General features: G+C 41.9%; 1 protein-coding gene across 1 annotated transcript; it reads right to left on the reverse strand.

Annotated features, from left to right (window-relative positions):
- Window positions 1-1924: 1924 nt before the first annotated feature.
- LOC125550847 (DNA polymerase delta catalytic subunit) lies at window positions 1925-16059 on the reverse strand. Its single transcript, XM_048713957.1, has 30 exons — window positions 15670-16059; window positions 14586-14696; window positions 14397-14503; window positions 14138-14297; window positions 13697-13892; window positions 13474-13609; window positions 13231-13368; window positions 12919-12996; window positions 12735-12826; window positions 11136-11202; window positions 10959-11030; window positions 10262-10348; window positions 9424-9543; window positions 9248-9346; window positions 8689-8796; window positions 8500-8595; window positions 8245-8310; window positions 8064-8120; window positions 7875-7962; window positions 7686-7765; window positions 6567-6680; window positions 3974-4088; window positions 3728-3900; window positions 3576-3647; window positions 3400-3474; window positions 3223-3312; window positions 2981-3141; window positions 2688-2761; window positions 2502-2589; window positions 1925-2412 (listed from the first exon to the last, which is right to left on the reverse strand). The coding sequence occupies exons 1-30, from the start codon at window positions 15971-15973 to the stop codon at window positions 2325-2327; spliced, it is 3312 nt and encodes a 1103-aa protein (XP_048569914.1). The 5' UTR covers window positions 15974-16059; the 3' UTR covers window positions 1925-2324.
- Window positions 16060-16923: the final 864 nt, after the last annotated feature.

The raw sequence follows: 16923 nt of genomic DNA on the forward strand, positions 1-16923 counted from the left end.
TTCAACCTTCACTGGTGAGGGCATTGTTCTCTATTGCCATGTTTTTGTTCTGTTCGACGTTATCATGATTATTTATGTTTTATTGTTTCTTATGCCTTGCCGAAAGAGTAGAAAGAATTGTCAGTCGATCACAGACTAGGGGGCACAAGCTCATGGACCACGTGAAAGTGTGGGACAAGAGGAGGTATCGCAACGACGGTGAGAGGAGAGCGATTAACTGGGACGCGTACAATGAACACATGAAGTGGTATGGCGATGGCATGAAGTATCGTGTGCGCCTGAGGCCACAGTGGACGTCGGTGGATATCGCATCATCGGAGGAGGATGACTCCGAGGATGAAGCCTATCGTGACAGCCTTAGAGAGCTCAAAGGTGAATTCAGGGAGTATGCAACCCTGATAAACATAGTGGTAAGTTGTGCTCTGTATTGTTTTGAGCTCTCAGCGGTTGGATGAAAACTGCTTTAGTCAGTGTCATTGACTTACAAATGATGCTTACACAAGCTTCGGAGCTTAACAGAAGCATTTTTTTTATTGCTCGGACATGCTGGGTTATGACCCCGGGACCGTGGAATCTAACAGCAAGCTAAGGGAAACGGTGAAGGTAACATCGAACCTCCTAGCCATATTATAGTTTAATTGTAACCCTAAAGTTGATCTATATTATGTTCTTGGTTGTTTGTTATTGCAGAAGTTCATGACCCGCGTAAGATAGTGGGCATGCTTGGGTGCGCTAGTGCGGCCGATGTCCATGTTCCTGTTCATGGAGGGTCGATGCGTGCCATCGCTTCATCGAGTCATGCCGGCGAAGCTTCATCGAGCCACGCCAGTGGAGCTTCCTCTAGCCATGCCGCCTCGTCGTCTCGCATTGTTGAGGAGGAAGAGGGAGAAGATGACGAGGAAGAAGAGGATGAGAAGCAAGCCAAGGAAGGAGGTGATGAGGAGGAGTACGACGATGATGACGGATCTCCACCGACTCATCCAACCCAAGACAAGAGGGGGAGTCAGCCGAAGAAGGATTGGAAGAGTCCATCCCCGTTTTAGAAAGAGCATCCTTATCGCACGAAGAAGCCGGATGAAATCCGCTCGAAGAAAAACGAGGAGTGTATCGCCGAGGGAGGGGGAGGAACAAGTGATATGGTCGTGTTGAACTCGCTTAGTTAAACTAGTTGTGAACAAGAACTTGTTTGCTATATCAAACTACTTGGTGTTGTCGATTTGCTACCTATTTACTATGTTGAACCTATTTTATATGTCGATCTGCTACCTACTTATTTGGTGTTGTCGATTTGCTACCTATAATGTGTGAGATCATCATATTTTGTTTTGCAAACACTATTTGTTGCTGTGTTGAACTATCATTCATATTTATAATTAAAATGATCAAGATCTTCTAAAAAAATAAGTGACAGAGGATCCTACCGCAAGGGACTACGGCGATAGGTTCTCACAGCCTACCGCAAAATCTTTGTGATTTCCCGTTATAAGGGACCCTACCACCAGACCCCCCTGGCGGTAAGGTCTAAAACCCTGCCGTAAAAAATCATCGACTTTCTGTTACAAAACCCTAGCGCACACGCAAGGCTTAGCACACCTTACCGCCGCGAAGGGTGGCAGCAGTGCCGTTAGGCAACATCAGCCCCGATGCTCCGATACAATTGGTTGACAGCGGCTGCCATTAACTTACCGCACAGGGCCTCGCGGTAGGCAAGGGTCAGATCCGGCTAAACTTCGCCAAAAGGGTCCAAACACAGAAATTTTGCCACCTAGCCCAGCTCTGCATGCATGTCCCCAAAACTCCCAACACAATCATGATTTTATAGGGTCAACAATTCAAGGAACTCTCCAAGTTTACCAAACAAATGAAAAACTCCTGTGCATTAAAGTCGCTTTAAAGCATGTGGACGTATACAAAAAATCATGAATAGCGTAGAACACACAAATGATTTTTTTTAATATTTTCTCAAATAAAATTGAGCAGGACAAATTACAAAAACATGCCGATAGACATTGCTACATAAAATTCTGACCAACTCAACTTCTACTTACGCATCAGCAGTCCGGCACAATTAGGGAGGCAGCAATCAACCATCTGTCAAGGTTATACTGGCTACAAACTAAGCAGACACGCGCATTAACTACAACAAGCCAACCTCAAACCCCATTCGAACTCAGAGCAAGCGCTACCGATCTTTCACCATAGCCCTGGCCCATCATGCATCATGATGCAATCACGTGATCTTAGCGGCAGCGAGCCATTCGCAATAACACCCTCACAAGTTGGCGGAGGGAGAAAAATGGAAGTTCTCAGAGCATTGAGAGGACTCAGAAGTCCCAACGATCAAGCTGCACCCTAGCTTCAGCCATGTCCTTCTGTGCCTTCCTCCGCCGGTAGAAAATAGGGCAGTCCCGACTACAATGATGACACCGACAGGAGTCTTAAGCTTTTGGTTCAAGTTCAAAGATTGGAGCATGCTGATGAACAAATTTTGATGGGCAAACCTGGTGCACAGAACGTCCTGGTGTAGGGAGCCTTGGCACTCCTGGCACTGCGTCCATAGCTTCCCAAAGAGCATCTCCAGATCAGAAACTGTGGGTGTTTAAGGTAAACCAGTCAGTCATCGGACGCTTGTTGACAGTATAACTTTTACAAAATTTGAGAAACATTTCAGAGGATTGAGATCCTACCATTTGCTACTGTTTTGTAGTATAACTCTGCTTCCCTTCCCTTGCAATGTGAGCAAAGTGTTTGGTTGGGACCACTGCAGGGTGACAATGGGTCGATTAGAAGACTGGGTCATTCATTACAGCAAAGGGAGTAAAATTATGGTTTTACTGCTGGAATAGGAATATTATAATGCAAGGTCATTTTAAAGTACGGCATCTGCACTGCAGAATTAAATACTGGGAAGCAAATGCTCACAGTTCCAACAGAAGGAAAATAGAGTGCATATTTTTTTGCAACATTGTAGGAGAATTACCTTATAACTGCTTTGCATCCGAGGCAAGTCAGTTGTTTCTTTGCAAATTTCATTATCCCGCTATTTGAAGGAGTTGAGATTGAAACAGCTCTGGTATGACTTCCATGAAGCAGTTCTCTGCTCGCGTTCTTCAGAATTGGTTCGAATATTCTCAACAGTGGCTGACAATAAAAAATTCATACTTCATGAGAAGTGGGAAAAAAAATAGGTTTTGAATATAAAGAAGGGTGTTCTGGACAAACTTTGCTAATTTGGTTCTCAAGGTAGTACTGAGGATCTATTGGAATGTTATTATCCAGAACGTAAATTGGATCTTCTGACTTCTCATATGCCTGTATGTAGAAAGACAAATGTATCAACACAGCTACGTATAACAGAAGAAATATACGACTCTACAACAGCAAATACATATGAGTTACCTTTGCCCCTTTTGCTGCTTTTATTATAACATAAGGAACCCGGTCGCCAACAGTTGGTGCAGTAGCAGCATCCCTCTGCTCAAAAGAATCAGAGTTATGCCAGTCACATGCCTCCAATCTCCACAAGGAATGAACAAAGATAAGCACCATTTAGGAAAAATATCAAGTGTCAGTACCTTCCGCATCCTCTCAGCAAGCTCCACATGGGCGGCTTTTACAGCATAGTCTTCTCCTGTTTTTGTCAAACCCTGCAGATCAGAGCCATTGTGAGTAACCAGAGGATTTCAAGCTTTAGTGATCTTTATGGATGAATTGCATACTAATTCACCTTTGTTATAACCAGAAGTGACAAGTCCACACGGTTCATTAATAGATCAGATATGGTATTCTTGACATATTGGACTGCACCAGGAACATCTCGGTCCACTAGTATTTTATGAAGGCACTCAGTCACCAGGTTCTTTACCAATAAACAGTTGTCCCTTCGAACTGTTTCAATACCTGTATGCAAAGGTAGAAGAATACATGTTAAAGCAGGAAAGTAGGATGACAACAACTATAATGCAATAAATACCTTTTGTGTCCATTTTGTCAAATTTCTCAGGATTTGTCCAGTACAAACCAGCATATCTCTTCTTGCTGATCAGTAGGTATGGAAAGTAAACTTTCTCAAACTCTAGCTTGATGGGCTGCACAACAGATGTAAAAATCAACAAATAATAAAATTGAAAGTTATTAGTTTAACAAAATTGGATAGTTGGCAAGGACTTAAATTCAGCTAGGATTTATTACAGGAACAAACATGTTATATTATGACACTGATCTAATGTGAAGCAGTTAACAGGATCTGATCTGATATTTTGAGATATCGAACAAGCATGCAGCTACCAAGAACAAAGTAGATGAGCCTCGTAGAGAGAACCAAATTAATGGTGATGAAACAATAACAAGAGATGAGAGTGAGGCTAGCCACAAATTCCTTAGCACAACATAGATTATGGCTCTCTCACAACCCCGCTTGAACCCTCTTACAAACCTCGGATCTGGCCCTAAAAATGAATATCATGCTAAAGAAAATGTAGCCCCTGATCCTTTCAATGCCCCAGTTCCTTCTACTTTTTTACTTTGCTTCTGATGAGATCGCCAACTGCTTGATTAATTGGTTGGATTTATCTTTTCCGACAGACCTTCAATACAAGTAGAATTAGTACAGAAATGCTCCTTACACACATCTCCAAGTCCTGATCGGATTGAAAGATACAAGTCACCTTAGAGGGTGAACAGGCTTGTGGCTATGAGGGAAGGACACTAGAGACTAGGATGAACGTCACAGGGTACATACTATCCATGTTATAGAGATACTTATATCTCCTATCAACAAAGAACTTAACGCTCCGTCGTACATCTTCTTTTCGTCAGCCTCTCCCCATGTCACCCGTTCCGTCCGTCCATCCTCTACACTTCCCACCGATTTTGTTGTGTCCAGTTTTCCAGGGTTTTTGGCAGTGCGTGCCCGCTCGTCTGTGAGCACATAGGCCCATCTATATACATGCAGTAAAGAAACTGAACAAGCCAGAAGGCCCAACCTATTAACATGATATGGCTCTCTCCTGTCCTTATCTTTATACCCTCAAAAGAATTCTTTAATTTCCTTTTTCTTCTCTCAACTTTTTCCTTTTTCCTTGCAGTCAAAAAAGAAAATACTGCTGCTACCTTTCTTTACTTCTGTTACATTTCTTCAAGCACCTCTTTTAGAGCAATCCTGTTCCTCAAGCAAAGGGCTAACCAATAGATTTAGCCTTTGCAATGGTTCCTGTGACTCAACATTTAATTTATTTATTTCATAGTGGATTTTCTTCGTCTATTACTTCTTATTGATATTTTTCTTGTGCGAGCCATCCGAACTGATGTCAGGTGCACACAATCTGTGGAGTTCATGGCAAGCCGTCAATTCTGGCATTATTTTCCCACACTTCTTAATTCTTATACCGTGTTTTCTCTTCTTTGATTTATGATGCACGTACGATGGATCTATATTCGGTGATTTATTTTCCATGTGTGACCATGTCAGGCATGCATTTTTCTTCGAGATTTAAAGATTAGCCAACATTTTAATTTCTTCTTTCATCTCTTATTTCAGAAATTTTATTTGGTTTAGAATTAAAAATGTTCTCCTGAAATTGTTGAATCTATTGAAAGTTATTATGTGGCAATGTATAGAACTTATCATAAACATTTTTGTGGCATAGATACAAAAGACGGAATAATTTTGTTTTACTATAAGAGGTATGCGTATTGTTCAAAATTCGCCCTGGGGCCTCCTGAATGTCAGGATCGGTGTTGCCAAGGTATATCCTCATCAGGGACACGCTGGTCCGAGCAGATGAGGCACGCCTAGCTGATGCTGGTGGCGCCGGGAAAAGGGGATCACTCCCGCTTGCCACCGCTCTCCTCCACGCAACCACATTGTGGCTCGAGCTGTCCACGGCCCAGGCCCCCGTGGCTTCCTTCTTCTCCTCGCAATCCTCGCAATCACGCTACGTCGGCATTTGTTAATTATAACAAAAATATGATATTGGGCGACAATACTGTATGATGTGCATGAGGAGACATGATTGTGTATTTGTGTTAAACCACTAAAATATGTATGCTCCCATTGCAAAGCACAGGCAACACAAGGACCGGGTCCAGAATGATGACATACGTGATAGAGTTGGGGTTGCACCAATTGAAGAGAAGCTTGTCCAACATCGTCTGAGATGGATTAGGCATATACAACACAGGCCTCCAGAAGCGCAGGAGCATAGCAGAAAATTAAAGTGTGCTGATATTGTCTAGAGAGGTAAGGGTAGACCAAACTTGGCATGGGAAGAGTCCGTAAAGAGAGACCTGAAGGACTGGAATATCACCAAAGAACTAGCCATGGATAGGTGAGTGGAAGTTAGCTATCCACGTGCCAGAACCATGACTAGGTTTCAAGATCTTATGGGTTTCAACTCTAGCCTACCCCAACTTGACAGGGCTTTGTTGTTGTTATTGTTGCTTTACTTATGTATCTCCAAACTCCGGTTCTTATTGATATAAAGTTATAGAGTGTGATATTTCCCACTGTTTTCCCTCAAAACAATGTTACAATACCAAGTAATGACAAGAGTATCTGTAGTCACCTTAATAAATGTTCCACTAATATACTCTGCAGCTTCTCTTCCCAATTTCATTGCGTCCTCGACTGTAGAAACGCCAAACTGTACCATCACAGAATCAGTATCTCCATAAATCACCTGGAATGTCCAAAAGAATTTGCGTCAACCATCAGAACATGATTGAAAAGTGTGAAAATCCCAACAAATAGACTAACCAAGTGCATATAGACTAAAGCAGGAAAAAGAAGCTTGCATACAGATCGAAAGTGATTATTATGCTGATATCTAGCCTGCAAACTAATTGAATGCATGGAAGCAAGATGTCACATGAACAAGGTCCTGAGGTTGCTACTTGCATATAAGATTTGGGGGAAATCACAAACATGACACTGGAAAGTTGCATTTTGGAAAAATGGTACCAGCTGTGAGAATACCATGTGGGTCCAGGTCCCACATGTCATTGAAACTCTAGTGAAGCTTCACAAAACTGCTAGCTTTGCAGGGACATTACAAATAGTTCTGAGCCAACATTGTGCTGATATCTATTGAAGTGTGTATGTGGATTGCTCCTTTCCATGAGTTCGGACTTTTGGTTGTGTTGGCTAGTGGATGAAGCTTAACATGGTATCAGAGCCTAAGGCCTTGAGTTCAAGTCCTGGCTGTCGCAATTTATTGAAAGATTGTTCTTGACCCCTGTGCCCACGTAGGCCTCTTGAGCCATACCTCTGAGTCTATTCACATGTTGACTTCCCGCGTCACACATGAGAGGGGATGCTGAAGTGTATATGTGGATTGCCTAGCCCTTTCCATGAGTTCGGACTTTTAATTGTGTCTGCTAGTGCATGAAGCTTAACAAAGATAAAACTAACATTGTGTAGTTTTGACACTCCTTTGTAGGAAGGATTTGCCACCATGTCCCGTTGAGATGGACAGATTCACAGGTTAGTAAATGCTAAGGAACTGAGTATGCTGATAGAAGTTGTCGGTACGAATCTGATATAGAATGCCTCGTGGATTCATATCTGCCATATCAGATGGAAATGGGTAACTGAAGGCTTGACAACTTGCTAATGTAGAGCAGACAAGTTAACATGAAATATTGCAAGCTTATACAAACACAGGATATGGTAACTGATAGTACACCTCTGCATTATGCTCATAGCCTCCAAGTGTTGTGAATTTATCTTCAACAAGCTTCTTTGTGTGCTCAATCATCTGTCTACCTGTAGAATAAAAATCCTTCAGTACCAGACAATTCAACATGTTCTTGAATGTTTCAGGGTACTATGAAATGTACACGTGCACTATATTAAGCGAAGAATTCATGCTCACCGTAGCTCGTAACACTCGAAGAAATCTCTAAACAGGGCAATTGACCAACAGTAGCACCAGTAAAACCATAAACTGAATTTGCACTTATCTGAAATAGACCCATTAAACAATGTCAAGATTCAAGGAGTCGCGTTTTATGTACCACTGTTTGAGGGGGGCGAGAGTGTTAGGAAATAGATATTTAAGTACTTTTAGGGCAAGCTGACGACCATCAAGAACCGCCCTTTCGAATGGGTCCTTTGCTTCCTGAAAAGGTTACTGGTGATTATAATATAGGATTGAAGACATGTAATGCACAATGTTTAGCATTTATAAATCTAAAGAGTCTTGACTATAATTTTCTCACTGTAATAACATGGGAGAAATATACCTTCAAATCTGCTTTTGCTCTTTTCCGAGCAGCCAACAGTTCTTCAAGGATTTCAGGAAGTATACCCTGATATTGGAGATATAATATTGGTTAGGAAACACTGTTTCTGTCACGAAGATCATTTACCATGCCAGGAAGCAAAAGGTATATAAAAAAATAGAACAGAGAAATGGTACCCCCAGCCTCGGTCAATGCACATAATCATCACTTTTTCCACGGAATTGTTAGAAGAGTTAAGTGCCGGGAAAGAATTACCTTTTGCAACTCTGGTTTCACAAATATTTCACCAGATGGGGTTTTGTAGAGGCTTTCTGGAGGCAAGTTGAGTTTACGGACATCCTCAGGGGGAACCTTAAAACCCATTTGAATACACATTAACCCAATTTTCAGACAGCATTGTTTTTTTTCAGATATTGGCATAGCAATTAAAAGAATTATGTTTACCAAAGTGCAGTAGCATAGGTTATGGGCCATCATGATGGATGGATACAGAGAAGCAAAGTCCAAAGTTGCAATGGGCTTCTCATAAAATCCAGCCCTTGCCTCCAAAACCTAAATTGAAGGGTGACACAGATTACAGAAAACAAGAATCATTGGACAATAAAACGGAAAAAAGAACAAAAAGAACGATGTTTTTCATTGCATGATCAGTTTAGAAAATGGAGAAGTAAAAATTATTGCTGAATGCTTCCTTACTTCCCAGGTGGAAAGAGAGTTGGTATACACAAATATGTGTTCATGGTAAGCAATCAAGATGCATTATGCATGATCCACAGTAGTTTTTTGCATTGGTGGTGATAACCTAGTTGTCAGTATGGGAAATATCCTTATCTCACATAACAATATCTATACGGTCAAGGCAAGAAATTCAAAGGGTCATAATGTGCAGTATGATGTTTTTATGGCGTGATAAATAGATATGTAGTAAGTGTAATAGCTGCTACTGCATCATGACAAAAAAAACAATGAGGTTGGAAAATGCAGATCATGCCAATCGACTTACAGTTGCGCCCTCAAAGGTATCTTGCCCAGAACTTTGGCCCTTTATGTTTGGTATAACAAGGTTTCTCTGTTTTGCTTTCCTCAGTAACTGTGAGAGGACCTGAAGACCATATTGAAATTCCTGTTAGAATGCTAGAGTGGAATATATCTATTGGCAGAATTTGATGTTGTTGTCACCTTAATGCTCTGTCCCCTCGAGAGCAGAAAAGAAATGGGAACTCCTGTGACCCTCGCCATCTCTACGTAGTTGTAGATGTACATCAATTTATCTAACAGTCTTTGTGGAAGATAAGCATCCTGTGTGTACAGAAATGGAAAAGAGCATGTTGGGAACACACTTCGAGGAAAGGCTAGTGATCAACTCAAAGGTACAAATTTTATAGGTCATTTTGCACAAGTATCATCCTAGCTTACAACTAAGATACCGGCAGACCTACTGGCCAGAGATAAGGAGCAAATGTTTCCATGTATTGCAATTGTTTTTCAAACATTGAATTGTTCATTCATCAGACAGTAACATAATTTGGGGAAATTTCTTAAGTATACATAATGCAAGCTGCAACATAAGTCTTCAAGTGAAAGAGATTATTAGACAAACAGAATATATAAATATGTATGTTGTCCCGATTCAAATTTATCTTGTTTCATTCTTGACATCTATGTCAAGGGTAATAAATAATATTGCCTCCCAAACAACTAATGTGTTTAGAAAATGACATCGGTGAATCATAAAATTGCAATCTCAGACTAATGATGATGTTGAAAGCATGCACTACAGACCACTAGGTACATATCTTATGATGAGAAGTGTAAGAGCAATATATAACTATTAAGTTGGACCAAATTAGTCCAAATCCTTCTGAGAACCTACAAGGACATTATTTGAGAAGAAAAAAAGGAAAATTTCAAAGCCCAATCAGAAATGTAGAACAAAATGCCCATAACTAAACCAGCTACTTCATAAGCACATTTCAGCAGTTTATTAGCAGATGACTCAAAGAACAATTAGGCTGACCTTCAAGCAATAAACTGCAAGACGCCTTCGTGTCTCTGAGTTTCCATTTTGAAGATCAGATATGATTGAATGATGAACGTCCTCTTTCTGCGCATGAAAATCTAATATCAGAACAATAAGAAGAAAAGAGTATTAAATCAATACTACAGAGCCATTTGCATCAAATTAGGCAATTAGCACACTTTGGAATTATTTTAGTGAAGTCAAACTGAGTTCCAGTCCGAAGTGTTCTGGACCTTGGTTCACGACGGAATAATTTGGTAGGTTAAGAGTCAAAGGTCCTCGACAACTTGTAGGCCTCGTCCCTGATGTGTTAGAAAGGCTCTGAGACTTAGAGAACTTCTAATTATTTCATTGTGTAATGCAAATAATTACATAGTAGACCTTTATATAAGTGACTTAGCTTGTCCCACAGGAATAGGATCTTCGCTTCTTAATAAACTTTTATCTTGATTCCCCTGACTAAACCAACCTCCTTTTCTAAGAGCATAACTCTTTCCCCAAATTCTAATCTGTTTGATTCCGTCAGTACTAATGAACAGATGGGACTTGCGTCATGCACCCTTGTATGGGCATGGATACCATTTTAGCCCATAACACAACGAGAGTTTAAATAATAACGGCATGAATATGAGTGAATACAATACTTAGGGGTGCGCTGACAGCAACCAAGGCCACTTAAAATGGTTGGACTTACTTGCTCCCCTAGAAAATGTGCAGATACAGAGTTCAATGAATAAGAACTCAGCTTGTAATCCCTTTGCATAGCCTGCCCACATGCAGAAAGTAAGGATAAAGAGAAGATGAGATACTGTCATGTAACTAAAAGTAATGAAAACTACTGGTCTAGTTGTGTAAAACAGTAGATCACAACCTGCAGAAGATCAAATTGTACCCTTCCCTCCACAGTTACATCTTTACTTTCACGCATACCATATTGCCTGGATAAGAGTAACGAACACGCCATCAATAATTTTTTCATGTGAATACTACTAGCAAGTTCTTGAGTTTTACACCCTCTGTTCCTAAATATAAGACATTTTGGCAGTTCAATTTAAACTTCCAAAACGTCTTAGTAAAATATATGCTATTGCACCTTGCAGGGTCATAAAATCTTATAGCATTAGCACGCAACAATTAAGGCAGGGTACAAAATTACAAAGCATAGTGAAGTCCATAATATCATGGTATTTCCCTAACTATCCTTCATTGCAAAGAATAGCATATAAACAGCAAACCGAATGTTTACTCCTCAAAGACTGCATTGTAGAAAGCCCATTATAGAGAGAATTTCTTATTTGACACTATCTTAAAATCTGCTTCCTTATTTGACACTGGAAAGTTTTTCTTCCCTATTTGACACAAGTTCTAAATTTTATTCCCTATATGACATTTCCGTCCATTTTGAGCCTAAATGGCATCTGAAAAGACTCTTTTGCCCCTCATGTGGTATGTGTGTGGGGGGGGCAATAGCGCGCACACGCAGCATCAATGCGAGGGCAGGAGCACACACGCAGCAACACATACACATGCACCAACACACACGCACGCGCACACACACGCAACAACACGCACGCGTGCGTGCACACACACGCAGCAACGCACATGCACACGCACACACACGCATCAACACACACGCACGCAGCACACACACACATACACACACACGCAGTAGCAGCAGCACACACGCAGGCAGCACATAGGCACGCAACAACACACACGCGCGCGCGCACGCACGTACACACGCAGTAGCAAACACACGTGCAGCAGCACACATGCAGCAGCAGTACACCTGTGCGCATGCACCCACACACGCAACAGCACACACACGCGCGCACACATACCGCATGAGGGGCAAAATCGTCTTTTCAGGTGTCGTTTAGGCTCAAAATGAACGGAAGTGTCGTATAGGGAATAAAATTTAGGACTAGTGTCAAATAGGGAAGAAAAACTTTTCCAGTGTCAAATAAGGAACCAGATTTTAAGAGTGTCAAATAAGGAATTTTCTCCATTATAGACCCCAGAAAAAATACAGAGGATATCTATGGATGACCCCGTAAATATGAACGCAGAAAAACTGTGGATAAAATATCTGAGAATGGCAATGCTAAAACTTATTAGATGGCACTGAAACAAGGATTAATCAGACATCATTTGCATTAAATTAGCATGATCAGCATAATTTCAGCTAAATCTGAAATCAGAAATTATGCATCACTGGAATCAATCAAACATGGACTGCATATGTAGGCACACAAGTTAAAAATAAAGGAAACAGCAACATAGTGGCTCGCTGGAAATAACCAAACAGAACTTGGAGAATTTGGAGAATTGCACAGCTATTTGACCATAATGGGCAAACACAAATGATAATGAATACTACTTAGTGGTCTACAGTGCACTATGGGCAAACTAACATGGACTACAGCGAACAAATATAAAATGCACAAAGACTAGCACTCAAAAAAATAACCTTGAGTTGAAGGTGGAATCACGGACACGGACACGGCTATTTCTGATTCGACCAAGTAGTGGAAACTCCACTATCTTGAGAACTTCAGCTCTCTGCAAATATGTGAAACCATATACTAAGAGATAGAAAATTGCCAGGTTGGGCAATGAGTAAGAGCATTCAAACTTTACAAAAGTTTATGTACCTCAATAAGATATGGCAGATCAAATTTGCAGATATTGTATCCAATTATAATATCAGGATCTGCCTCGCGTATTAAATCCTGCAAAATACCAAAGCAGAACAGGGTTGATATCAATAAAGTTACTTGTCTGCCATCAGATGATGTATTTAACTTTGGAAGAGTGTAATATGAAGAAAAAAAAAAGCAAACTGTATATATAAAGAAACCAACAAAAAAACATGTTTTTTCACCATGGATACAGGTTATATCTGTATACAATCATAGATCGCAAAAAAAACTGACACTGTTAACTCAGAATGAGGCAACACTCACCCTCCAAGCAAGTAGAATATCTCGCTCTGTGTCAAATGACATTACATCCACTCCGACAATGGGAGAACATGATTTAAGAGTCATGACATTCCGTACAAAAGGCTGGGCTTCGCCTTGAAGCGTGAGCAAATTAGCAATCTATTTCAATCCAAGGAAGCATGTCAAGATAATATGCACATAAAGGCATTCACATCGGAAATTAAATGTAGTGGCTTATCAAAATACGACAATAATGAAACAAACCTGAATAACCGGATCATGAGTTGGTTCTGGGAAGTGTCCTTTGCGACCAGCACATTCGATGTCAAAACTTAATATGCGAAAGGGGGCCATCTTAGAGTATTCCCCTTCAGGAGCATGGCTTACCAAATCTGAATATCTGTTGGTTGACTTAAGGAATGACCGAATGAACAATATCATGATTTAGAAATAAGGATGGAGGCATTAAATTCACTATGGAGGATACAGGCAATCCAACTCTAGCTGGCAATAGGACATGACGCGAGTTGCTTTTCTATACTTCCCAGCAGGAAGTTCAATCCAATTGCCACCAACAATGTTGCAGTCAATCATAAAGCGAAGGGCAAAGAGAATGTTGCTTTCATATGTCACGAAACTCTTTGAACCAAGACTGCCAATCGTTATGCCCCTTTCAAGGATGCCTATAATGCACACACAAAATATGTCAATTTTGGTAAGCCATAAAATGCGATGATGATGCTAGCCACAGATGCAGAAAAGTCAAAGAAGGTGGGTACAAAGTAAAGATAAAAGATTCACACAATAATTAGCAGGCAAGCAAATGAAAGTCTTCTTTAGACTTAAAGGTTATTCATTGAAAATAGAGGTAACGAGGCCAATTGACAACAAAGGAAAATAAGTGTACTTTTCTTAAACTACCACTGACCACGACAGCTAGCAACCATTGTAGGTAGGGCAACTACTATCTTGAGGAAGGACTGAGATTTATTTGGCTGGTAATGCATAATTGTCTGCTTCTGCAGAAGCTCAACACTCTTCACAAATCTTTGCACACTGCTATTCCTATTTGATTCCTTCATCCTCGCCTGTAAACCATTGTGAAGAGTGGTATAAGGAAAGTATGTACTTCCGAAGTACCTTCATTGAGCAGAAGGGCCAACTTAAAATAGGATAGAAGTAGAAACCTCTAGTGTTTGTTTGAAGCCTGAAATATCATCAGGGCTCATTCCAGGCGGGCAGCTGATGTAGAAATATGGTTCAAACCCATGCACCTGACAGCACACACTGTGACCTGAGAACATAATAAGATAGTATCACACGTCAGCACAAGCCGCATGATGAAGAATAATCATATGAACACAGAAACATATAACCTTCTCTGGTGACACCAAAAATCCTGATTATAGCCGCAGGACCAGAAGAGTTGGGCAGAAACTCTTTGTGGCTCTCACCAATAACATAATCTATATCCAGCTGCTGAAAAGCTGGAAAATCAAACAGAAGGGAACAACATCAATAATAAGATGAAGCTGTATATCTAACATAAAGCTTTATCCAATTTAGATTAACAAATCGGCTAGCAACTATTAGTGCTATAACAAACAATCCTTCCAGAGCACAGCCTAAAACTTTTATTTTATTTTGCCATCGGTGGATGCGGCATTTCCTCTTTGTGTCCCCCATGTAATTAACATGTTATAAAATCATACAGTGTGCAGACTGTATGGAGGTTCATGGACCTTCATAAGAGAGAGGGACACTTCAGAACCCAATTCATGAGCTTTAAATTTTATATTGTCTGTACGAACTAGAAAACAAATCAACAATTATGCAAACGTGCAGTTACGTGTATCTATCCAAAATAATAGTGATTCTGAGACCCAACGACACCACCCAGACTGCAAGCAGAAATGTGAGAAGTACAGCCAAGACAGGGAAGGATTTGATGCCTCTTTGAATACAAAAGCTTTGCTAATTCCAGACCAGAAATAACTCCATTTGACTTTTGCATATAATCTCACAATCTGCAATGCACCGGTTACAGGTTTACATTCAATCGCCTCCCACGCATCCAGTGCAAAGCATTTATTTTTCAAAGCACATCTTCACAGTTCACCTGGCACACTCAAAAGGTCCATTTCCCACGACAACAACAAAAAAGTTATTAGTGTTCACTAATCCAATCGACACATCAACCAAAATGTGGAAGTTGATTAAGCCTAAACTGCACTGAATCGACAAGCTGTATGCGCAAAATCCCAGAGGTCCCCGAGTCCAGGCATCAACAAGATGAATTCGGTTAAAGCGGCATTGTGGACCAAAGAACACCAAACCCCTAGCCAATTGGCAGTTGCTTAAGAGCAAAATACTCGATCTGCCCCGAGTTACACCTTCCACGCAGGCTGAACTAACCAGGCTCGGGATGGAAGACGGGCGGGCATAGGAATGGGGCCGTACCGACGGAGCGGGAGCAACCGGAGACGAGGTCGGCGGGGAGGGCGGGGCGCTTCCACCTGGAAAGACGGGAGGCGAGGGCCTCGTCGCGGTCGAGCAGCAGCAGCGCCGCCTCGTCCTCCGCGAGGATAGTCTCGTCCAGGAAAACGTCCTCGTCCATCATATCCTCCTCCGCCGCCGCCGCGGCAGCCGGTGGAGGCGGCTGTGGGGCGCCAGGCGGCATGGGCTGGGCCCGCTTCGCCGCCAGCGGGGATGGGGCAGCGGGAGGCCCCGCCCGTCGCTTGCCGCCGCGCCCGACCGAGCTCATCGCCGGAGAGGATGGGAGAGAGAGGGGATGGGGACTGGAGAGGCGGAAAGGCGGGGAACGGGGGATGTGGAATTGGGGTTCCCGCCATTGCTGGAGATGTAGGGTTTATACGGGAGGCGACAGCGGAATACGCCAACCCTATAGCCTTTACGTAAACCGGGCTGGCGTCAACGTTTGGGCGCGGTGGATGCGCTACATTCAACAGAAATTGCATCTGGGATCATCCAATGTTGTTCCCGTGCTTCGAACTCATATCATGGTACAATAGATCTTGGATTACCAATTGTGTTGCAATGATTTTTCTTTTGCGGAAATAATTCTTGCATTACTCAATCAAAGTACAATCACGCATCTAAAACGACCTCTGGTCCCGACCCAAGTCATACAACAGTTCGGCCTTGGGTCTGATACGACTTCGTCGTATCTACTTTTTCAAACACGTTTGCCTTTATTTTTGACTCTAACTTGCATGATGTGAACGGAATTAACCCGGACTGACGCTGTTTTCAGCAGAATTGCCATTGTGTTATTTATGTGTAGAAACAAAAGTTCTCGGAATGACCTGAAACTCCATGGAGCGTCTTTTTGGAAATAATAAAAAATACTGACAAAATATCAAGACCAGGGGGCCACACCCTAGCCACGAGGGTGGGGGCGAGCCTGCCCCCCTGGGCGCGTCCCCCTACCTCGTGGGCCCCTGGAGCTTCTCCGACCTCAACCCCAATTCTATATATTTACTTTCGGGGAGAAAAAAATAAAGGAAGAAAGATTCATCGTGTTTTACGATACGGAGCCGCCGCCAAGCCCTAAACTCTCTTGGTAGGGCTGATCTGGAGTCCGCTCGGGGCTCCGGAGAGGGGAATCCGTCGCCGTCGTCATCATCAACCATCCTCCATCACCAATTTCATAATGCTCACCGTCGTGCGTGAGTAATTCCATCATAGGCTTGT

Source organism: Triticum urartu, chromosome 4 (assembly GCF_003073215.2).
Source record: "Triticum urartu cultivar G1812 chromosome 4, Tu2.1, whole genome shotgun sequence".
NCBI classification, from domain to species: domain Eukaryota; kingdom Viridiplantae; phylum Streptophyta; class Magnoliopsida; order Poales; family Poaceae; genus Triticum; species Triticum urartu.

Bases quoted from the DNA above. Each gene is read 5' to 3' on its own strand.
- LOC125550847 (XM_048713957.1), bottom strand. From the start codon at position 15,973: ATGAGCTCGGTCGGGCGCGGCGGCAAGCGACGGGCGGGGCCTCCCGCT. The intron at 14,697-15,669 runs GTACGGCCCCAT...TTGATTTTCCAG, and splicing joins CGGTTGCTCCCGCTCCGTCG to CTTTTCAGCAGCTGGATATA. The intron at 8,311-8,499 runs GTAATTCTTTCC...CTCCAATATCAG, and splicing joins TGAAACCAGAGTTGCAAAAG to GGTATACTTCCTGAAATCCT.